The 24,738-nt window shown below is 40.9% G+C and overlaps 1 protein-coding gene across 4 annotated transcripts; it reads right to left on the reverse strand.

Moving 5' to 3' along the window:
* Positions 1-5,748: 5,748 nt before the first annotated feature.
* LOC117428220 (protein FAM219B-like) lies at positions 5,749-23,949 on the reverse strand. 4 transcript variants are annotated; one of them, XR_009308025.1, is made up of 7 exons: positions 23,632-23,928; positions 19,692-19,791; positions 16,575-16,665; positions 11,889-11,966; positions 11,423-11,471; positions 7,199-10,503; positions 5,749-6,832 (listed from the first exon to the last, which is right to left on the reverse strand). XR_009308025.1 is itself a non-coding variant. In XM_034047040.3 (6 exons), the coding sequence occupies exons 2-6, from the start codon at positions 19,747-19,749 to the stop codon at positions 10,348-10,350; spliced, it is 423 nt and encodes a 140-aa protein (XP_033902931.1). In that variant the 5' UTR covers positions 19,750-19,791; positions 23,632-23,947; the 3' UTR covers positions 5,749-10,347. The 4 variants fall into 4 exon arrangements, 3 of the variants coding, with proteins under 3 accessions (XP_033902931.1, XP_033902930.1, XP_033902932.1); XM_034047040.3 differs by having other exon boundaries at positions 5,749-10,494; positions 23,632-23,947; XM_034047039.3 differs by having other exon boundaries at positions 5,749-10,503.
* Positions 23,950-24,738: the final 789 nt, after the last annotated feature.

Here is a 24,738-nt window from a genome sequence, read left to right on the forward strand (position 1 = left end):
GAAGGGTGATAGTGTCCCAGGATACAGCAGAGGAGTTCTACAGGTGCTGTTTGAAGAGGTGAGTCTTAAGGAGGCGCCGGAATGTGGTCAGGGACTGGGCAGTCCTGACATCTGTAGGAAGGTCGTTCCACCACTGCGGAGCAAGGGTGGAGAAGGAGCGGGCTCGGGAGGCAGGGGAGCGTAGCGGAGGTAGAGCCAGTCTTCTAGTGCAGGCGGAGCGGAGAGGTCGAGTGGGGGTGTAGGGAGAGATGAGGGTCTGGAGGTAGCTGGGTGCAGACTGGTCAAGGCATCTGTAGGCTAGTACAAGAGTCTTGAACTGGATGCGAGCGGTGATCGGGAGCCAGTGGAGCGAGCGGAGTAGTGGAGTAGCGTGAGCGAAGCGAGGTAGAGAGAACACCAGGCGAGCAGCAGAGTTCTGGATGAGCTGGAGCGGACGGGTGGCGGACGCAGGGAGGCCAGCCAGGAGGGAGTTGCAGTAGTCTAGGCGGGAGAGTACCAGGGCCTGGACCAGGAGCTGGGTAGCATAGTTGGTGAGGAAGGGTCGGATTCTTCGGATGTTGCTCAGGAAGAATCTGCAAGTGCGTGCCAGAGTGGAGATGTGCTGGGAATAAGAGAGGCAGGGGTCCAGGGTGACTCCAAGGTTCTTAGCTGAGGAGGAGGGAGAGAGTGTGGTAGATTCCAGAGGAACAGAGATAGAGAGATCAGAGGAGGGGGAGGAGGAGGGAAGGAAAAGGAGGTCTGATTATTACTAGTAGTAGTAGTATATTGGCAGCCTAAGTAAGAAAATTGGTAACCATGATCATAATATGATAAAGAAGCAGAAGACCCGTGATCATAATCATGATTTAAAAAGCTAAAAAAAAGGGGGGGGGGGGGTGTCTTGATTGTCAAAACAAATTGTTCACATTTAAAGTGGAATGTCATCGAAGAGATGAAGATATAGCTGAAACTAAAGAGGAATAAATTATAATCTACTTCTGCAATGGTTCATTACCTCTTGATATATTTTATTTGTTACACACAATTGATGACATAAAATAATGCATTAAATTAGGGAATAATTACCTGTAAACGAATAATAATAATAATAATAATAATAATAATAATAATAATAATAATAATAATCAAGCAAACTGTTTCACAGGTAAGAGAATGTGTTGACGCTGCACGCATCCTCATGTTGTATGCAGAACTGATTTGTCGTTGTGTAGTTTTCAGTTCAATTCTACAACACAGTATAAAACACTCAGGAGAGTTTGGAATGTAAGTTGACAACAGAGTGTAATGAGCATAAGTTCAAAACACTGTTGCGCTTTGAATTCACGTTCCAAACACTGCTGTGCTTTGAATTCACTTTCAAAACACTCCACTGTGCTTTGAATTCAAGTTCAAAACACTGCTGCACCTTGAATTCACCTTCAAAACACTGCTGCACCTTGAATTCACCTTCAAAACACTGCTGCACCTTGAATTCATGTTCAAAACACTGCTGCACCTTGAATTCACCTTCAAAACACTGCTGCACCTTGAATTCACCTTCAAAACACTGCTGCACCTTGAATTCACGTTCAAAACACTGCTGTGCTCTGAATTCACATTCAAAACACTCTGCTGTGCTTTGAATTCACTTTCAAAACACTCCACTGTGCTTTGAATTCAAGTTCAAAAGACTGCTGCGCTTTGAATTCACGTACATTTAGACTAATATTGTAATTATTATCTATGCAGTGATGTAAATATTATTTATCACCACTGTGTGTTACATAGCCAGTGGTTTTGGATTCCATCGTTGCCCTCTGTCCTCGATACATTCAGTTTCCTTATACTGACAGACAGCAGATTGAAAGAAAAGGGGACTTTCATTCAATTGCTGGGTTCCCCGATACCGTCGGTGCTGTAGACTGCACCCACAAAGCAATTAAAGCACCGACATTGAATTGAATTTCTTGAACAGGAGACAGTACCACTCAATTAATGTGCAAGTTATATGTGATGCCTGAACCCACGATTCTTCCTTCATTCTTCAGAACAGCAGATAATAGGGGTCTGAATTAACAACACTGTGTGAGGGTTCTGTGTCAGGGGTCTGAATTAACAACACTATGTGAGGGTTCTGTGAGGGGTCTGAATTAACAACACTGTGAGGGGTCTGAATTAACAACACTGAGGGTTCTGTGTCAGGGGTCTGAATTAACAACACTGTGTGAGGGTTCTGTGTCAGGGTTCTGAATTAACAACACTATGTGAGGATTCTGTGTCAGGGGCCTGAATTAACAACACTATGTGAGGGTTCTGTGAGGGGTCTGAATTAAAAACACTGTGAGGGTTCTGTGAGGGGTCTGAATTAACAACACTGAGGGTTCTGTGTCAGGGGTCTGAATTAACAACACTGTGTGAGGGTTCTGTGTCAGGGGTCTGAATTAACAACACTCTGTGAGGGTTCTGTGTCAGGGGTCTGAATTAACAACACTGTGTGAGGGTTCTGTGTCAGGGGTCTGAATTAACAACACTCTGTGAGGGTTCTGTGTCAGGGGTCTGAATTAACAACACTGAGGGTTCTGTGAGGGGTCCGAATTAACAACACTGAGGGTTCTGTGTCAGGGGTCTGAATTAACAACACTATGTGAGGGTTCTGTGTCAGGGGTCTGAATTAACAACACTGTGTGAGGGTTCTGTGAGGGGTCTGAATTAACAACACTGTGAGGGTTCTGTGTCAGGGGTCTGAATTAACAACATTATGTGAGGGTTCTGTGAGGGGTCTGAATGAACAACACTGAGGGTTCTGTGAGGGGTCTGAATTAACAACACTGAGGGTTCTGTGAGGGGTCTGAATTAACAACACTGAGGGTTCTGTGAGGGGTCTGAATTAACAACACTATGTGAGGGTTCTGTGAGGGGTCTGAATTAACAACACTGTGAGGGTTCTGTGTCCAGGGTCTGGAATAATCCACTGCTAAGACTGTGAACTGCACCGATTCAGAACTGTTACCTGTTTATTACTCTATGAACACTTCAAAGGCCGGGGATTTCATCTCCAGGACCCTAGGACCCTGGAAGTGTAAGACAATCTGAAAGCAAGGCCTGCAGACTGAGATAGTATCAGATCTCAGGTTTAAATATAAAATGAACTGCACTTTTCAGATCGTTATAGTGAATGGATGTGCATGGAGGGGAACATTGATGGGAGTGTTTTGTTAGCTACTAGCACTTTAAACGTTGCCTTGTTTCAGAGACCACACTGCTGTGTAGAATTGAATTCATGTCTAACGTTGCCTTGTTCAGAGACCACACTGCTGTGTAGAATTGAATTCATGTCTAACGTTGCCTTGTTTCAGGGACCACACTACTGTGTAGAATTGAATTCATGTCTAACGTTGCCTTGTTTCAGAGACCACACTGCTGTGTAGAATTGAATTCATGTCTAACGTTGCCTTGTTTCAGGGACCACACTACTGTGTGGAATTGAATTCACGTCTAACGTTGCCTTGTTCAGAGACCACACTGCTGTGTAGAATTGAATTCATGTCTAACGTTGCCTTGTTTCAGAGACCACACTGCTGTGTAGAATTGAATTCATGTCTAACGTTGCCTTGTTTCAGAGACCACACTGCTGTGTAGAATTGAATTCATGTCTAACGTTGCCTTGTTTCAGAGACCACACTGCTGTGTAGAATTGAATTCATGTCTAACGTTGCCTTGTTTCAGGGACCACACTGCTGTGTAGAATTGAATTCATGTTAAACGTTGCCTTGTTTCAGAGACCACACTACTGTGTAGAATTGAATTCATGTTAAACGTTGCCTTGTTTCAGAGACCACGTTGCTGTGTAGAATTGAATTCATGTCTAACGTTGCCTTGTTTCAGGGACCACACTGCTGTGTGGAATTGAATTCATGTCTAACGTTGCCTTGTTTCAGAGACTACACTGCTGTGTAGAATTGAATTCATGTCTAACGTTGCCTTGTTTCAGGGACCACACTACTGTGTAGAATTGAATTCATGTTAAACATTGCCTTGTTTCAGAGACCACGTTGCTGTGTAGAATTGAATTAATGTGCTTCACCTTTGCAATTGGTCAAGCTTCATTTGGAAAACTTGTAATTACTGCAGGTGGAGCTGGTTTCAGTGGACCATGGCGTTTACCGTGGAATCTGGAAGATCAAAGGGTGATGCTAGAGAATTTTTAAAGAGTGTTATTCTGTTGGCCCAAGGCAATAATTCCATTCACACACCAGAGACAAACTGCCTAAAGTGATTGTAGCTGATAAAATACTGCCGTAACCCTTACTTGTACACTTCTAGTGTGCAGTTTTGAAAGAAACAAATGTGGTGTGATCACTGGCTATGCTTTCGGATTGGGTTGCAATTTCCTCGTCATTTTACACTGTGTAAAAGTGTCTCCACCCTTTCAGGGCCTTCTTTCTTATCAGTGACCAACCAGCTGCTTCCCCTAATGACTGACAAGCTTTGTAGCCAGTAAGATGCTTTGACCCCAAAGACACTGCTGAGGTGAAAAGACCTAGGAAGTGAAGCAGTAACACATTTCCTGGAAGGAAAGCAAACTGAGACCTTACTTTAACCTAGTGTAGTACTAGATATCATGTTTTAAAATTGATATAACATGTGTGTCCCTAGTATAGTACTAGATATCATGTTTTAAAATTGATATAACGTGTCCCTAGTATAGTACTAGATATCATGTTTTAAAATTGATATAACATGTGTGTCCCTAGTATAGTACTAGATATCATGTTTTAAAATTGATATAACATGTGTCCCTAGTGTAGTACTAGTTATCATGTTTTAAAATGAACAATGTATAACGTGTTTCTTTCAAACCTATGGTGAATGGATGTGCACACGACCGGTAAAGGGTAAACTCAAACCTGCCTGTATCAATGTCCAGCCTGGGTCAGTAGTTTATCTACCTTTTGTGTGTGTGTATATATATATATATATATATATATATATATATATATATATATATATATATATATATATATTTATTTGTTATAATGGAGAGATCATTATATTGGAAAGGCTTCCTCCGTAGGTCAGGTTGTTTTACACCATTTGTCCCGTTGACTTGACTTTACAGAAGAGGCTGGTAGACAGAAGAAAAAAAACGATTCTGAAAAGTTTCCTCACAATTTCCCAGGATGCATTTGCAGCCTAGTGCATACACTTGAAACGCTAGGGTTTATATAGTCAAACCCCTTTAATATCACTTCAAATGGACTGAGAAGAAATGGGGACAAGTGGCGTTGACTTTCAGGAGATGAACAATAACCTGGCAAAATAAGCATGAAAACACAAGTGACACAACAAATGCCTTGTTTGCTGTGGAACTCAAATATAGTATCGTAGGTATTACATTGATAAATTTAATGTTCATTAATAAAATTTCTTATCACTATACAGAAAACACACACCACAGGGTTTTCTGTGCTATATTGTGCTATTGTACTTTGGTCAGTACATTTCAATAATTACTTACATGTAGTTAATAGCACTTGAATACAAGCGTTTATGATAAGTGGGGTTGAAATTCATAGTTTGGTAAATGGGAGTGATATGAACCAGGACTTGATAATAACCAAAGTGACATGATCATGTGTATGTGTCCCTACTGGCTCCTATTCTACTCTGGCTGGGACACTTCAATGTGGCGATAAGAGGAGGGCACATTAACAAGAGTGATGTTAACCGGGTTCTGCTGTGTGTACACATTACATTCAAAGCAGTGGATAACATAATATGCTTTATTTATAAACAGCAACACAAAATGAATCTGTTAAATACAAAGATTCAAGTTTCTTAAACTTAACTATAAAGGACAAATCTCATTATTGCATTCATCACTCAAACATTTAGGGGGTCTTATACTAGAAAAGAGTTTATAGACAAGATTGTCAGGTCAGTTGCATAGTACAAAGTGCAGGTAAAGCAGCTACAGACTGCACTGTTTGTAAAATACAATAGATATACATGATTTGTATAAAGAACAATACAAAAATATACGTTCAACAAACAGAAAATCAAACCCTACACACCAATTAGAGACAGACAGAAAACAGCTGGAGCCTCTCACACACACACATACACAACTTCATATATTGCAGATCCCTCAATTTCTTCCATCACCTGATGGAATGTAGAAAGCAATTTTGAGCAACATTAGTACATATCCACAGAATACCTGGGGGCTTGAACAGGTATTAGTGGACCCACAGAACCAATCTGTGGCTCCAGATCGTACGATAACAACAGTCTCTGTATGGATTTACAACACGGCATATCAGACACTTCATTCGAACATCTCGAAAAAAATAGAAGAAACTACAGGCAATCTGGAGCTTTCACGATATTGCGAGACACACTGAAATCCTGCTGGCGCTAGAGCAAACACAATCAAAATGATTTTGAGGCAACATAACTCAACCCTTTTCATCTTGGATATACCACATGTATGGTGCTGCCATAGCAATGCTTAGTAACTTCTTATAGTTTTTTCAACACTGGTAAATTAGCGAGAGGAGTAATAGTTCTGATTTGTTGTACTGGGACCAATAATTCACCATCCTAGTGTTAAATTGTAACAAATTTAGCTTTAGAAATGATGTAAACATTTTTATAAATTCATATATTTTACAAACATGACCTTTTAACATATGACCCTGAACTATAAATCGTAGCCTGAGACTGTAGCGAGAAGAGATCTGTGATTGAACAGTGAATATGCCAGTCACTTTCTCAATGAGCCTCCTTCTAATAGAAAATATAACCTGACCTGGGATAACCTACCATGTTGCAGTCCACATACTTCTTCATTCTGTGTAACAGAGACGGTTCATTTTAGTTAGGATATCTACATCATCATATGGAAGGAAACGTAAATGGATGGAGACACATATGGATCACATTAGTTTACTGTAAAGCTACGTCTTAGTTGGTGCTTATCTTGGCGAGAGCCGAGTTCAAATCAGCATGAAGTTTTAACATCTACTCTCGTGTAATGGAAATCATTTACTTTTAAAAAAAAAATTCTGAATTTTACCCCTTTTCTGACAATGTCCTTCAATATTTAAAATGACAAGAGTAAATATACATGTGCAAACATGAAATTGCAAAAAGCATTGAATGTGTAACATGCTCATTCAAAGAAACGCTGACCAAAATCTATTTTATAAGCTCTTACTTGCACGTGATGCAGATCTTTAGTTCATTCCTGGATTATGTTACTCATCACATGAAATATGAGTGTTTCATCCTTGTGCCCACTCCCTGTGATATTGGTCACTCAAATGATCCAACTGCAATCACACCATGTGACCCGAGAGAACATGAAGAAATGAGATAGAAGGAATAAGACACTATTTAAATACACATCTGAATACAGTAAGCACAGAAAGGGGATGTGGAATTGTTGAGAGAGTTACTGGGTCACATTGTTAGATGACGATGCGGCGGGGTTGTAAAAGCAGACTCACACTCCTTTAACCTGCCAGACTGGGTCTTGAAACCCAGGGTCAAATGACTCCAATAGTTACTTGATTCTGGAATTTCATTCAGAATTATTTTTGGCTCTAAAATACTGATACTAAAACCAATTCAGAAACAGTGGGGTTATTTAAATAATGTGGACACAGCTGCTCTTGAACAGATATTAACACTGCTGGTGTTTACCACCAGGGGCGATTCGCTTAAATTCACAAAAAATAATAATAAAAATAATACATAAACGCCCAAGAGTCACCGCTGTTTACGTCATAAAATATACCTCTGTTATTGACAGATACTGGATTGACGCTGCTAAGGAAAGTTCAGCAATACTAGTTCTTCAACAAGCCTTTTTAAACACATACTGAAAAACAGTATATATTGCAGGATATATATATAATTATTTAAGATACCATACTATAATATGGTCCAGAAACTATAGTTTACAATATACAGTATTTCAGTGCATAAAATGTTCTTCTAGGGAAATACCAAACCGATTTCAAAACCTTGTGCAGCACTGCCTGTAATATAGTGTATGGGGTTTTTGTATCAGTTGATAAAACAGCTCTTAAATGATAGGTGTCCGTTACACAGAAACTGATTTAAAATCAGATACAAAGCTGACAATGTTCATCCCTGTAACTGTACTCTATCTGTATATTGCCTGCAGTGAGTCACTGGTCTCCTGCCAGCTCAGGGGCTGAATTGCCAGCTTATTTTGCACATAAGGGATATGGATCCTTTCTGGTTTGAGGATCGAGTATTGAATGACCTGGAGTCCAGGTTTAATCAATGGATATCACAGTACGGGTTTGAGAGAGGGAAATGGGACCTGGGCTCTGGACTCCAGTCTTCTCAAGCATTGCAATTCTCACTAACTCTGTCATGTGGTCAAACTTAATGAAGCCACAGGACTTTATCCACTACAGTAATCCCACTTGCAGTAAATGGCTTACGCAAACAGAAAATACAGTTTAGGATACTTCTCTACAATCAATCCACTGTTAACCCTGGATTGCTAAACTCCATTTAGCAGTTCTCATTTACCAATAGGTATTTAGGTATATGCCTGGCTAGAATTAGAATTAAAGTTAGTATTTAGTATTTTATTTCAATTTCAGTAACACAAATGTACCCTCACCTCCTGAAATAGTCTGGTATTTCAATAAACAAGGGTGCTGTATGTGCAGAATGCAGCCACAGTTTCAAGGTAGACAATATGAGTAAACAAGACCCAGGATTTACAACATCAACATCATTCTGCGGTTCATCCATTTGCTTTTCTGTCTTTATTTTCTCTCAGGTAAAACCCTTTATTCTGACGTTCTCTGATCTACCAGAGAAGAAAGAATGACAGTCCAAATGTATACGGTTCAGGTAATAGGACTCCTCTTGATCCTCATAAGCTCTATGGCTACAGTACACAAAGGAAACTATGCAAGGGACACCGAGTTTCTATTACTTATAACATACGCAGTAAACAGGCGAGATGAAGGGCCAACATTGGCATTGTGGAAGGATAACTGGCTTTACCAGAGTCAAAGAGGAAACACATTCTAGATCAACAACAGAATATTAAGGGGAGAATGCGGTTATGCTAGGATGCAATCAAATGTTTTTAAAGCCTTAGGGCCATGTGCTGTATGAGCTACTAACCTTAGTAGAGCTCCTTAGAGCTTTTGGTAATGCTACTTAAGATAGGATACTAATGATAGGAGCTCATACTGAATACCGTCCTTGGTTATCAACACAATAAAAAAAAAAACTCAGCTACAGAAAGACACCACCACAACTCCCCGCCCCATCGGTGGCAACACAACTTTATGTAGAAGACTAATAAAATGTTCAAAGGTTCTACTGTGACATCACTTACCAACTTAGTGCATGTGTGAGAATCATTCGATTTTCTAGATGATTTACAATGTTTTAGTTAAGTCCAAGCGCTCCCTCAAAAGAGAACATGCAATGAAAGAGGATTCTGACCAGCAGTTTGTTGGTATAACTCCAGTTACAGAACCACTGCCAGCTGATCATACTAAAAGGGGCACAACGCTGCGTGTAGTGTTGCAGAATGACTGAAAGCAGCTGAAGACCAGTGGAGATGTAAAGCACAGCTTTTCTATTGTACTCGCGCCATAGCCCTGTACTCTGGGGCTGAAGAACCCCTTGCATTAAATGAATAGGTGCAGTTATTAAAGAGGGTTAAAGCATTAACCGAACACTGCTTAGTGTTTAGAACAATGTCATTCAACAACTGTCTCCTGGTAATACCGCTTTTAACATAACGGAAGGATTTTGTTTCGGAAGGATATTTATTACTTATGGACTAAATGCGGAATGAAACCTGTAAACTGGGCTGTCTGCTTTTCCTTGCGGCGTATTCAAATCACAGCGTCCCCTTACAGCCACGCTGCTTTGGTTTTAGTGTCATGATCAGTATGGTTATTATTTGAATACTCCAGAAGGATGTGACAGGCAGTTTACTGAGGTTTGACCATGCTTTCTGTTTGTTTTAATGCCATGGGTACTTGAATAATGATTATCAAAGCAAGGTTTATTGTACTGTTCTGCCTTTAGAATGCTGTAGTGGGGAGCCATTGTTACAAGACTGTTTGTGTTCCGCATTGTAACGGGCAGAAAGTGCTCCTGTACTGGCATTACAGGGCAAATGGGAGCAGGACCATGCTGCTTTATAACCGATTTCGTGCTACAAAGTGCCACATTAGAACAGGGAGCAGTGTATATTTGAAAAAGGTGTTGGATGGGTATTTGGTTTGTTCTAAACTCTTAAGAGACTCTCCCACAGTGCAAAGTGTCCGAGATGCCCCCTGCCTCCAGTCAGAGTCACTGAATAGAGCAGGAGGGGGTCTCATCACAGCAGCACACACACGAGGGGGATACCACGGCTTTGGGTGGAATCAGGTCCAAGTCCTCGTCGTCAGGAATCTCATCCAGGTGGTAGCCGTCCTGCAGAAGCTGCCGGTTCAGGTCCTGGTTTACCTACAGGGAGGCAGAGAGTCAGTAACGCAGAGGGGCCTGTCTGTGCGCTTTACTGGGGAGTTGAAACGTTATCACAAATATCCACGTGAAATACAGATGGCTTTAATGATCATACAATTGTAATTGTTACCCACATTTGAACTTCTACATGCAACAAACTCCAATTGTATCCAAACATCTAAAAAATAAAAGGGTCCATTTACTAAATCAGTTCCCTGCCAAATATATGCAGTTCATCTCATTTAGGGTTGAATGGCTAAGCTGTCATTCTGAAGAGATCAATTTAAAAGTATGATGATCTGTTTTATGTACTGAATCTGCAGATTTCCATAATCATGTTTTACACTAGTATACACTTCCTTAATGTTTAAAGAAACTTCATAGGGCCATTAAAAGTCAGCCTTCTGTTGGACAGCCCTGGAACAATGCACTGAAAAGATGCCCATGCAAAAACACTAGAATTAGTCCTGCACAGCTAAAGATGCAGGAGGTATGGCTGTAGAGTATTGCACAGCTATGAGATGCTAGGAGGTGTGGCTGTAGAGTCCTGCACGGCTATGAGATACTAGGAGGTGTGGCTGTAGAGTCATGCACAGCTATGAGATACTAGGAGGTGTGGCTGTAGAGTCCTGCACAGCTATGAGATACTAGGAGGTGTGGCTGTAGAGTCATGCACAGCTATGAGATGCTAGGTGTGGCTGTAGAGTACTGCACAGCTATGAGATAGTAGGAGGTGGTGGTGGAGTCCTGCACAGCTATGAGATGATAGTAGGCGTGGCTGTGGAGGCCTGCACAGCTATGAGATGATAGTAGGCGTGGCTGTAGAGTCCTGCACAGCTATGAGATGATAGTAGGCGTGGCTGTACACCTGGGATCAGTGACACTCACAGGGTAACCAAGGTAAGACAGCAGAACCCACCTCTGCAGAGGAGTATCCGGAGGAGTGTTGAGGCTCTAGCTCAACTTCACTGGAAACAAATAGAAGAGCCATTAGAACGGGTATTCTGTAAGCCTTTCCTATGCACACATCTAAATGAAACTGTACTGAACTTTGATTGGCTTGGAGGGTATAGGTAAATACTGAACAGTGTGCAGCTGGGCAAATTGAATAGCAATAATGAAAACTTGCATCTTTATCTACAATCTGAGTATAGAGAAAGCATTTGAGGGATCAACGTTGCTATCCTAAAATCCACAATAATGCATTTCCTCGTGTTCTCTAAATTCAAGTTCGAGAGAGCTGTTAGAGCTGGGATCCTGAGGGCATCCTTCAGGAGAATAGCAGATCAGATCAAAAACATGCAAGTGATATTCATCTCATGGTCAGGTTCAGTTATCATGCTTCTGCTGATGAAAGAGAGGAGAGCATATGAAAATAAACATACCTGTCTGAATCCAGGGATACAAGCGTGTCCTCAGCATTCTGACTCAAAGCAGAGTACCCCTTATTGAACTTCACACTCCTGTGAATATTACAGCAGAACACACGCAGATATTATAGCATTCACATTACATTCTTACATTTACAAAAATACAAGGATTAAAAAGGGCTGAGAATTGGGGGTACAAAGCTTCTCAATACCCCCTTATGTTTTTATGATGTTTGAAATCACTCAGTGTGGTTCCACTTGCAATTACTCCAATACTGTGTTAGACTCTTTTGGTAAGGTGCATTTGTTGCCTGCCACAGATATATATGTACTGTAGGATAGGTCACCCAAAGTGTCTTTATAGAAGTAAGAGATAAGGGCATCGTATAGCAATACTGTGCTGTGCACTATATGGTGCTGGTGCTTACTAATTTAAAGACACTTGCCTACATTTCTTATGTAAGAGGCATCCAGTCGACATCTGAGTAGAACTGCAGCTCACGGTTTTCAAAATTGCAATTATTTCATCAACATGGCTTCAAAGTGACTGTGTGGCTGCCTTTTAAAATAGTTTCTAAAAAGAATGTCACCTAGATTTATGTCAGCAAAAAACTAAAGCTAGCCAGCAGCAGGCCCTCCTAGAAACGTTATTGTTTAGTACACTTGTTTAGTACAGCCTGCTACTATAATACATGTGACTCTGTGGATAAGGCCCTTACACTGAATCCAATCAATATGCTGACAGAATGCAGTAACAAAGCAATCAGACAAACTAAACTAATGGAATGCCTGCACAGTCAATGAAACCTCCTTAATAAGAATAAACTGACCTGCTCGCAGAAGCATCTCATTTAATTATTAACTCAAACTTCCAGCATCAGCTTTTCACTTCTAGTACTGCACCACTACCTTTCATCAACAGAGCAAAAAGAAAACAGCCCTAGACATCTGAACACCCAGACTCGGTGTGAAGCCGTGGATCTTCCTATCGATGGCAATCAGATAAGCGTCTTCATAACCTTTGATTTATGTTACCATATTACAAGGATTAAGGTATGTTAATATGAACCTTCTACATGCAGCAATGTGTAATGAGCTGTTGCTGTTGAAAATGCAGCCGCTTAGAGCCGAGACTGATGACAGTTTTTAATGGGACAAAAAAAAAAAAAAGTTGGTTTCGTTTAGGTTTGGAATTTAATCAAATGTGGGGTTCGGTTTGGGAAAATCCTAACCGCTGCATCTCTACTCAGCATGACTGCAAACTCCACACAAGCAACATGGCATTTAAACATCATGCCTGCAAACTCCACACAAGCAACATGGCATTTAAACATCATGACTGCAAACTCCACACAAGCAACATGGCATTTAATCATCATGACTGCAAACTCCACACAAGCAACATGGCATTTAAACATCATGCCTGCAAACTCCACACAAGCAACATGGCATTTAAACATCATGCCTGCAAACTCCACACAAGCAACATGGCATTTAAACATCATGACTGCAAACTCCACACAAGCAACATGGCATTTAATCACCATGACTGCAAACTCCACACAAGCAACATGGCATTTAAACATCATGCCTGCAAACTCCACACAAGCAACATGGCATTTAAAACATCATGACTGCAAACTCCACACAAGCAACATGGCATTTAAACATACCTACTCTTTAAATCAAAACAACATTTACACAAAAGCAAAAACAAACATGTATCCCTCAACAAAGGGAGAAAGCGACTTCAGTCCCCTATCGCTGCCCCTGAAGTCCACTCTTATTTCCAATACTTTTTCTCCATGTTGGTCTGCAATATTTCCCAAATGCTTGCACAGTAAATGTGTGCTTGTTTCAGTAAAGCAGATCGGCACAGTGTGTGCAGAGCAAATTATGCATGGGGAACCAACATGGAGGAAAGGGCTAGCAATGTTGAAAATCATTTTAGACTAAAAAAAGCAGTGATGCAATACATAGCACGGCTGTGCATTCAGCTTTCACTACAGATGCTTACCATGGGATCTACAACAAACCTGCTATACCTGCATGGTTATACTTTCTTATCTTTAAAAAAAAATACGGACATGCATCCACAGCTGGGTATAAAAATGCACTGGATCATCTTTTTTTCTATTAAGGTGCAATACAAAAGATAACCACAAGGTGGTGGTGCTGCTGCAGCAGCTCTGTCCCAGTCTCCTATTTGAAATGAAATAATTTGTATTTTAAGGAGTCAATTACGTGGTCTTCTTTATTATGTGGTTGATTTTGGACCCCCTCAAACTTTAAATCAAACAATTATTTGAGCTAGTTGCATTTTTATTGGGAATCGCTGAGGAATTAAAAAATTAAATTAAAAACATATTTAAAAAAACAAATAGGCCTAAGTCAAGTTACCTCAAGTTTTTGAAGCCCAATAATAAAAATCTGACAAATGATGGAAAGGTCAAAGTCTCTGCTTTACATCATTTTATTTTTTTTTGTTTGCTGTGAAAAAAATTAAACATTGCCTCCCCCATTCCAGAAAATTCTGAATATTAAATAGCTTGAACAAAAGTCAATAACCAGTAAAGGACACTTTTTATATTCAGCTTTTTTGAAATATTGAATTTCAAACCCACAAGTTGTAGCCTCTTGCAGAACCAACCTTTAAATCAATATTCAATTCTCAAAAACTACTATCTACAGACTTGTGTTAGGTGTACTGGAAACTGCACAAGGAACCCAAAAATGATATGACATTTAGAAATGTTGGATTTAAAACCTGCAACTTAGAAGCAAAGTGAGACTTGTGTATTAACACTGCAGAGCATGTCTCAAGGGGTATACGGCATTGCTCTTGTGCATTGAACACTGGAATACACAAGAGCAATGCTGGATACTCCTTGAACATGCTCTGCAGTGTTCAATACACAAGAGCAATGCTGGATACCCCTTGAACATGCTCTGCAGTGTTCAATACACAAGAGCAATGCTGGATACCCCTTGAACATGCTCTGCAGTGTTCAATACACAAGAGCAATGCTGGATACCCCTTGAACATGCTCTGCAGTGTTCAATACACAAGAGCAATGCTGGATACCCCTTGAACATGCTCTGCAGTGTTCAATACACAAGAGCAATGCTGGATACCCCTTGAACATGCTCTGCAGTGTTCAATACACAAGAGCAATGCTGGATACCCCTTGAACTTGCTCTGCAGTGTTCAATGCACAAGTCTCACTTCAGCTTCCACAAGAGACTACAACTATTGGGTATGAAATCCAACATTTCAAAAAGGTTTGATTTGGTCACACCAAACAAAAACAAATATTACCTTCCTGTAGATTTGTACATGTGAAACAGAGATTCTGACCTTTCCACTCATTTGTCAGATTTGTATTATTGGGGTTTAAACACTATATATAGGTACCTTGGACCTATTTGTTTTTTTTTAACCCTTTGCGGTCCTATGTCGGACCTGGTCCGACATTGCAATTATTCCTATCCGGTCCAATGTCAGACTCTGTCCGAGCATCAAAAAAACGGGTTTCTAGTCGTTTTTTCTCGGGGGGGGGAAAAAGCCGAGAAAACCATTCAATGGCTGAGTGGGAGTGACAGGAGCCGAGACAAGCCGAAAAAAAAGAAAATGGGCGCATCTCATGAATAGTCATACTTGCCCCTGGCATCAGATAACGACGGCCATAAGGAAACAAGCTGGCTGTTACTGAATCAGCGCTCAGAGAATATCACGGACATTTGCAGAACTTTGAGATGTTATAGTAATAAAATAATGACTTGGGTCTCATTATTGAGGAGTTTGGTGATAAAACGAGTGATCGAGATGATTGATCGGTATGTACGACTATTATTATTATTATTATTATTTATTTCTTAGCATATGTGAAAGCTATAGCGAACGAAAGGGTGGGGCGGAGCTGGAGATGCCTAGTGAGTGCTTTGTTGATATGCAGGGCATTTTAAACCCGTTTGACTGTGTAAAAAAAATACTTTTAAACAGCGCGTCTAAAATTAACTGCGCGTGTGAAAATAAATTGGACCTGACGTGCCTGACACGCACTTAATAAATGGACTGCAAAAGGGTTAAATGTGTTTTTAATATCATTTTTGGATTTCTCATTCAATTTCCATTAAAAAGACAACCTGCTCAAACAGTTCGATTAAAGGTAGTGGGTCCAAAATTAACCCCATTTTGACCCACTGACCCGAACAGGATGAAAACGGATTGGGTTTTTTGTCATCAACAACCCTGAGCACTGAGCTTGGTGTAGATGAGAGGGGGTAGGGTGTAAACTGTTGGGTGATTTGTCATGGAATGACCCTGTGTCAAATTGACTTTCCGCGAGTTCAGGAGCTGCTCCTCACATTATAGGGCACTGTATACCATGATTAGCAAGTTTGGATTAAGTTTCCTATTGTATTGCTGGAAATACAAAGCAGATCTATAAAGACACATTGGTTGATACAGCCTATGTAACATATGCCTTGGGCAGGCAACTTTAACTGTAAAAACCCTCCTTAACTCAGATTCAAGCACATTAACAAAGTAAAAACAATTACAACCACTCTGATTGCAGCATCATAAAAAGGGAAGGGGACCAGAAACAATAGGATTATACTATATTTTTAAGCTACTTACTCTTTAAATGACATAAAATATTATTAAATATTCATGCAGCATATTTAACTTGTAAGCACCTCTTTGCTCCCAGTTTCGGCTGCTGGACGACTGGTCCTCCTAGCATTCCTTTCTTCTTTAGCGCATTCCTAGCCTGCTCTCTGTGCTTCTCTGCAAGACAGGTAAGGCAGGGAGAGTTAAACAAACTGCAGGGCTATAAGAACTTCCCTGGGAAACACAAGCTATTGTAATGCGTCCATTCATTGGGCTTAAAGAATCAGACCAGATCAGCACAGCAGGAAGGCCTTGCACTGCCTCAGTGTCATTCAGGCACTTGAAGCTCTAGAGTTACACGATGTTGTGCGATGTAGAGCTTTCTTTATTTTTTTGTTTTTTCTCTGTTTTTTTTTTCTTTTCTCCTCACTGCAGTGAGTTCCCACACAGCACAGACGTTCTGAGGGCGTGTGAGCGTCCTCCGATCTCACAAGCCTGAAGCCAGAATCGCTTTTACGCCGAGCAACCCAGAGCAGAGGTGGGCAAGCTACCGATCCTGGAGAACAGAGACCAGCCCTGCCTCTTATCCATGACAGAGTTACACGATGTGCTGAGATGTAGCTTTGACAGAGTTACATGATGTGCTGAGATGTAGAGCTTTGATTGATGTGCACAAGTACTGTAGTGTGGTGCCCTCGATATGATGTGCACAAGTACTGTAGTGTGGTTGTGGCGACCGCCACATAAATGATGTTAAAAATACATCATTATCTGTTCTTTAATTAGAATGGATTAAACCTGGCCAGGTTAAATGTTCTTCTCTGCCTTATTTATTAACTTATCTCCCGTTTGGCTTAGTTGTCCAGGCTTGAGGGGGATTTATTAGGGTTCATTGTATTTATTTTTTCTATGTGAAGGCTCTTCTGTTATGCCAGTTACGGTAATTGTTTTAATTAAAGCCAGCTGGGTTTCATTGATAAAAAGAGGGTATTGTGGGAAATGGGTAGATGGCCTGAAAGGAGAGCTGAGCTGTGTTTGCAGGAAGCAGGAAGCGGGAAACGGCTAGAGAGTTTGTTGCGGTTTCTTTTTTTGCTTTTTAAATTATTTAAGCTTATCTAGAAACGATGTAACATTTTTTCTGAAGTAGTACGGAGCTAACTGTCACGGATACAGCTCTGGAATGCTGTTCGTTTTTTATATATATGGATGATTTGAAACTGAAGAAAACGGAGATCGATTTGCAACCCAGGAATAACGCGCAGTGGGTCCTCGGACACACGGCAGGAAGGGGTGAGACGGTCTGTTAGACTTTTACTTTTTTGTGCTGGACAATGTTGGATTACAATTGTTTTTTTTTTTTATAGTATTATGGGCGTTTGTTTTGATACTTTATTTTTCTTTGGAATATGTTTTTTGCAAGTTTGTTTTGTCTTGAAGCACGATTTACTTTGTTTTTTGGGATTGACTGTCTTGTTTGTTGTTGTTTTTTTCTGCAATAAGGAACTTTGTAACTGCATTAATTTACATGGACTGGGTTTCTTTTTGTTAATACTTTTTGATTGTGTTTCAAACTGTTTTGTGTACCATTCTTACCAGCAATATCCAGGGTTAACAGGGTCATTTTGAGTGGTCTTTGCCGTATTACTTGCTGTTTCACTTTCAAAATATTTATATCAGTGTATACACTATGCATTTTATTGTGCTATGAGGTTTCTTAGAGCAATGTTTAAGGCATATTTTGCTTCCTTTGTATTGACTTTGTACTGTTCTACAGTTTTTTGCCACTGTAAAAAGGTTACTGAAGATTAAAACACTCTTACCCACGAACTTTTGGTCCCATGATTTGCTGTCAATCAGTCTTTAATCATCTGTTTTTTGAAATCAGTTAGTTTTGGCTTGTCTTAAAAGTCTGGTTGTTACATGGCGCCCTCGATATGATGTGCACAAGTACTGTAGTGTGGTGCTCTCGATATGATGTGCACAAGTACTGTAGTGTGGTGCTCTCGATATGATGTGCACAAGTACTGTAGTGTGGTGCTCTCGATATCACGTGCACAAGTACTGTAGTGTGGTGCTCTCGATATGATGTGCACAAGTACTGTAGTGTGGTGCTCTCGATATGATGTGCACAAGTACTGTAGTGTGGTGCTCTCGATATGACGTGCACAAGTACTGTAGTGTGGTGCTCTCGATATGATGTGCACAAGTACTGTAGTGTGGTGCTCTCGATATCACGTGCACAAGTACTGTAGTGTGGTGCTCTCGATATCACGTGCACAAGTACTGTAGTGTGGTGCTCTCGATATCACGTGCACAAGTACTGTAGTGTGGTGCTCTCGATATCACGTGCACAAGTACTGTAGTGTGGTGCTCTCGATATCACGTGCACAAGTACTGTAGTGTGGTGCCCTCTATGATGTGCACAAGGCAAGAGTCAGGATTATACTACAGTTTACTGCATGTGCACAAGTCACATTTGTTACGCATTTTTCTTCAGTGCAACACAGTGTGGTAAAGCACAGGGTTAGTCATAAGACTCATTTAAATTCTGGCAAATCACCACTAGGTGAAGCAAGTTCTACAATTATCAGCCCAGTGCTTTGACCTGCAGATATGTGCAACAGGGCTAACCATGAAAACATTACTGTTCATTAAAATCAAACCACTAGCAAGCCCAAGGCTTTTTGATGATCAAACTTCTGTGTATTAGGTTAGACACGTCACCTCAAATATCTTGGGCTTGCCATTAGTCTCATATCGATGAGTTATCAGTGCAACAAACAGACTGTTTAATGGAATAGCTCAGGGGTCTGGTGAACTCAACCACTTGTTTATCCCATTATGCAGTAAGCATTACCTTTCCCTACAGACTACATCAGTCTGTGTACAGTCTGATTTCTAACCTAGCTTGCACTAGAAGAACCAGCTAGAACACTGTGGATAATGCTTGTATAAGTGTGTAGCCTGCACAAAACTAAATCAAATATACAAATACAACTCCAAAGGGCCGTTGTGGGAATTCTGGATCAAGTCCATATAAAATATCCATTGCAATGTGTTTTCTTCCAAAAGATGTGTTCTATTCTTGTGTACTTCTGTGAATGTATTTATTATGGTCTGTGTTATCCATAATTACTTTTACTTGTATGGGGAAAATCCTGCCCTAAGATTCCCATGCAGTGCAGAACCGTGGCAGTACTTACGCAGTTTGAGGTGAATGGGGGCAGGTTTGGGCATGATGTATGGGCCACTCTTCTCCATGGGCCTCACTCCACTCTCTGTCCACCTTACTGTGCTGGGACCCTGAATCCGAGGGATAAAAGCAATGTTAAAAACAAGCAGCCTGGAAGATTCTTGCATGTCATGATTATTTTTAAAGCATGTGTGTCTAGATCAGCAGAGAAACAGAAGCAGCATGGAATTCAGGTATGATTCAAGCATGACATCAGTCCTAGCATCTCATACTGGTTCTCTCATTTTCACAGCTGAGAATCATTAATTTCGAGGTGGGAGAGTGCACATGTTATACTTTTTAAATATGTGATAGAGAGTCCGTGGAGCATCGAAGTGAAAAACAAGCAACGTCAAGAACGAAACCACCAATGACAAGTTAAGGTGAGGTGCTGGGAATGGAATGGTGTCCAAATCTGAGCTCTGGAATCCCAACAATTACAATAGTGTTGCCTTATAAATATCATACAGTGTGGCAGTCTGGGGGTTAAATAAGGAGACTACTGCAGCCAGGTCAGAGGAAACTATTTTGCACTCCCCATGTTTCCATGAAAATCAGTGCAGCCATAATTTGCACCTTACTTTAGCCTTGTTCAAAGAATCTGTTTCACAGTACAGGATTGACTAACCCCACACCTGTTGAAACCTTAGGCAATGCAACATCATTACTGAAACCAAGAAAAACAGGTTGATCTATTACCAGTCTGATGAAAACAGGTTTGCTTCTAGCACTGACTGAGTAACATGAATACTGCTTACATCAAACACGTGAAACAGATTTCCGTCATTTTCTATCAGCAAAAATCTTGGGATTGCCAGTAGTCTGATTAAGATCCAATGTAACACATGTTATTATTTGTTTATTTAGCAGACGCCTTTATCCAAAGTGACTTACAGAGACTAGGGTGTGTGAACTATGCATCAGCTGCAGAGTCAATTACAATTATGTCTCACCCGAAAGATGGAGCACAAGGAGGTTAAGTGACTTGCTCAGGGTCACACAATGAGTCAGTGGCTGAGGTGGGATTTGAACCGGGGACCTCCGGTAATGCAATGGCTCAATGGCCTTTGCAATTGAGATGCATGCCTTTGTCATATAGTTTACTCATTCTGAACCAACACAGATTTATATAGTGTCCAGTTTAGTATTAAACTGTGGATAACACACAGTAGACATTTTCAAATACATATGTAAATACATACGTAAAGCAGGCCAATTCATTTCCCTTTCAGGGCTGGGTTAAAATCCTTTAATAAATCTCTGCTTCCACTGGCACACACCCCTGTGCAAGCAGGTTCATTCAGGTCTCAGATTGTCAGTGTGCAGAATGGTTAGTAAAGCACTCTCTGAGCAGGTTGAGCAAGCATACCCCTCCAAACAAGAGAATATGATGTTGCAGAGGGTTACAGGGTTCTCCCCAGGAATTCTGTACAGCTGGGCGGCAGAACATTATAGCCAGGAGCACTTTTAATGGAAAAATAAACTTGCGTTTTACCTTAAATATATAATACAACAAAGAATTTGAATAATGTGTTGTCTTTTGCTGACTATATCTGGTTGCGCTTTTTTATGTTATACATTTTCTATTTCATTGCTGTTTTTTATTATGGTAAATGACCGTGCATATTTAGGCACTCTACGATTTGACTGGGGAAAGATAACGTAGGTTTATTGGAGTTCACAAAAAAAAAAACGGAAACCTTTTAGCTTAATTATTGTGCTTATTGTTTCATTTAAACTGTTTTCTTTATGTTAAGATTTCAGGGCATTTTGTTAATGCACATCTTTGTTTTTCGCTGTTATACATTTTTTGAATGCAACTGTTCATTTTAACCATATTTTTTTTTTTATACAACAGTATTCGCACACGTTTGGTCACCATCACAATTGCATGAAACCGATATTTGTATATCAGCTGACAAGTTCATCTGATATCCCAGAACGCCTTTCTTCTTAAAGGCGTATCAGCCTCTATACATGAACGCCCAATATCTCTCACAAGCACCTGGGTACATAATTTTACGATAGGAATACTTTTTTTTTTTTATCTAGATATCACTTTACAGTACAATAATACGACAACAAATGGACTGAATGATAATACCCTAAAATAATCTTAATATTTTTAATAAAGTAGCCGACGCAAATCTAGTATTAGGCGGTGGATTGCACCGACCGCCGGCTTATTTTGAAAACCCTGCATTCATTGTCACTATTTTTTATTTGAAAATAAATTGGTTATTTTTTTAGCAGTCATTTTTAATGTTTTAGCCTCTCAAAGTGCTTAACACAGAAAACCCGCCCCTTCAACTCTCCGATTGGTTAAAATGTTTTGTGTAGATGTAAAACAGCTGTGATGTGGTTCCAAGACTTATTTTTCACCCAGCAACGTGCAAATGATCTAGTCTGTTAGAAGCGCATTCAATCCTTATTGTTAAAGGCACAGTAGCATCTGTAAGATGGGCGGATCAGGTTTTTTCAGCCGGGCGGCGATAGCCACTTCGTCGGGCGGCCCACCCTGCTGAAAAGGCCTGGGGAGAACCCTGGGTCACACATCACAGGTCAGGGCTGAGGCTGAAAAGACGTGCAGGAGGTGCGCAGGTCAGGGCAGGCTGAAAAGACGTGCAGGAGATGCGCAGGTCAGGGCTGAAGCTGAAAAGACGTGCAGGAGGTGCGCAGGTCAGGGCAGGCTGAAAAGACGTGCAGGAGGTGCGCAGATCAGGGCTGAAGCTGAAAAGACGTGCAGGAGGTGCGCAGGTCAGGGCTGAAGCTGAAAAGACATGCAGGAGGTGCGCAGGTCAGGGCTGAAGCTGAAAAGACGTGCAGGAGGTGCGCAGGTCAGGGCTGAGGCCGGCTGCCCTCAATGCTACCAGTGCCGTGTCCTTCACCTTTTATCAGCACTGAATCACAAGCACCAAAATGAAGGCTTCTGAGCAACTTCATCGATTTTTTTGCACTCAGCACTGTGACAGCTGTAATTTGTATAATGCTCTCTTTGTGAATTCACCCTGGACTAACCTTGGTTTAGCCATGGTCTCTGAATCGCAGTTTTTATAACCGTCTTCCGCAATGGAATAGGCTATGACAACTGAAAGCCACTTTCACACTCCTACCCAGGTCCTGACAAGGGTTCTGGATAGCCGGTCACAATCCCGCGTAGTGTGAAACCAGAACATGCGTCGTAGCATGACGGCCATTCGTAAGCCGACGGAATAACAAACAGCCACGCGAAGGTTTCACTTCCGCAAGCAACGTTTCTGTTTAGCCATATTTTTGTTGCTTGAGACACAGCAGGGATGAAGAAACATTTGCTCTAATCAACATTTGGCCCGACGGTTCAATCCACAGAAGCTTGGATGAAAGCACTCGTAACCCGCTGCTTCCGGGGCATTATTCGCGCATTGTGTACACTTGCACCTGTCACCCAGGTCAACCTGCTTTATCAAAAGCAGTGTAAATCGCGTAGCCAGTCCGCATGACACCGGGTCCTGACCCGGGTAAAGCATGCCAGTGTGAAAGAGGCTTTAATGCATTATAGATGTATTACCTAAAATAGTGCAGTGAACAATCCATTTAAACTCTACAAACACACCTTAGACATATTTACATGTAAAACAACCCAAACACACAGAAGCCTCGCTTTGAAGAGACGGCTTTGGTAATAAGGAACATTCTATACATTTTAGTATATACTATTATTATGGCAAGTAGTTATTAATTAAAACACTGCCATAGGCTTTAAAACGAAAACTACTTTGAAAACCCGCCCACGATTATAAACAAACGCTACTTTAAAATCTAATGTTTCTCTGAACAGCAGTACTGGTATGAGAAAATGTACAATATGTGTATATATTATACGTTCATTGCATATTACATATATAATTCAGTAATTCTATATTTGCACCCACCTGCACGGTTTGGTTCTCCGGTAGTATTAGGAGTGAATCTCTCTCTCTCTCTCATCTATCATCTCACTCTTGTTTTCTTTTCTCTTTGTATCTTTAGTAACTTGACGGTATTCTCATTCCTTTCGCTTCCACGCCATTGCCGACACGCACATTAAATATTAAACATGACTTGATTAAACCGACTCATTTGCGACTTCCAGACTGCTTGTGAAGTTACCCAAACCGCCCAGCTGTTTCCGCTTCCAGGTGACAGGACAGCTGCAGCAGGGTGCTCACGTGATTAGAACATAAGAAAGTTTACAAACGAGAGGAGGCCATTCAGCCCGTCTTGCTCGTTTGTTTGTTAGTAGCTTCTCGTGTCCGTGTATCTCAGTCACATGACGAAAGCACGACACAGCCTGGCTGTAGCGCTGACGATACACTGGCTAACTTTGACCAGTACTAAGTACACTAGTCTACACTAGTAGATTAATGCAAAATCAGTCTTCAAAGAAACAAGGTTTTACTTTGACTGCTGTGGATTAATACCAGAGCTCGCGAAAGATACATATTTGAGTGTCTTTAGTACTTTTAGAGAATGCTACTTCATACTTTCCAACATTTGGAGGAAACAATACTGGATATGACACCGAAAAACAGAGATCTGCACACTGTTCAATAAGCGCTAATTTACGTAGCGCCACGGCAGAGCGCTCTGCCTATTGAACGCAGCTGTGGTCATGTGAACACCTGCCAGGCAGTGCAGTTCACTAGCACGACGGGCAGCCGCTAAAGAAAAAAAAAAACCGGTAGGGCGCACACTGTCCCGGCCATAGGAACTGTGGAATGTATGGTAATTAAAACGAGGCTGTTTTTTATATACAGCATGGACAACCACCTACAATACAGTGAAACCTCCGTAATACAAGCACGGTATTAGACCACCTCACTTTAGGCCAGTCCTGAAAGAATCTCCCTCAATAATAAAGCCACCCACATTCACTATGAGGGCTTATCCAGTCCCAAATCTGTGTTAAATACCTCTCTATAGACCAACATGCCACAGACAGCCTTAAACATCATTAGTGTGCAACTTAAATAACCCCATTTATAAAAGGGTAAATGCAT

Source organism: Acipenser ruthenus, chromosome 21 (assembly GCF_902713425.1).
Source record: "Acipenser ruthenus chromosome 21, fAciRut3.2 maternal haplotype, whole genome shotgun sequence".
Classification (NCBI taxonomy): Eukaryota; Metazoa; Chordata; class Actinopteri; order Acipenseriformes; family Acipenseridae; genus Acipenser; species Acipenser ruthenus.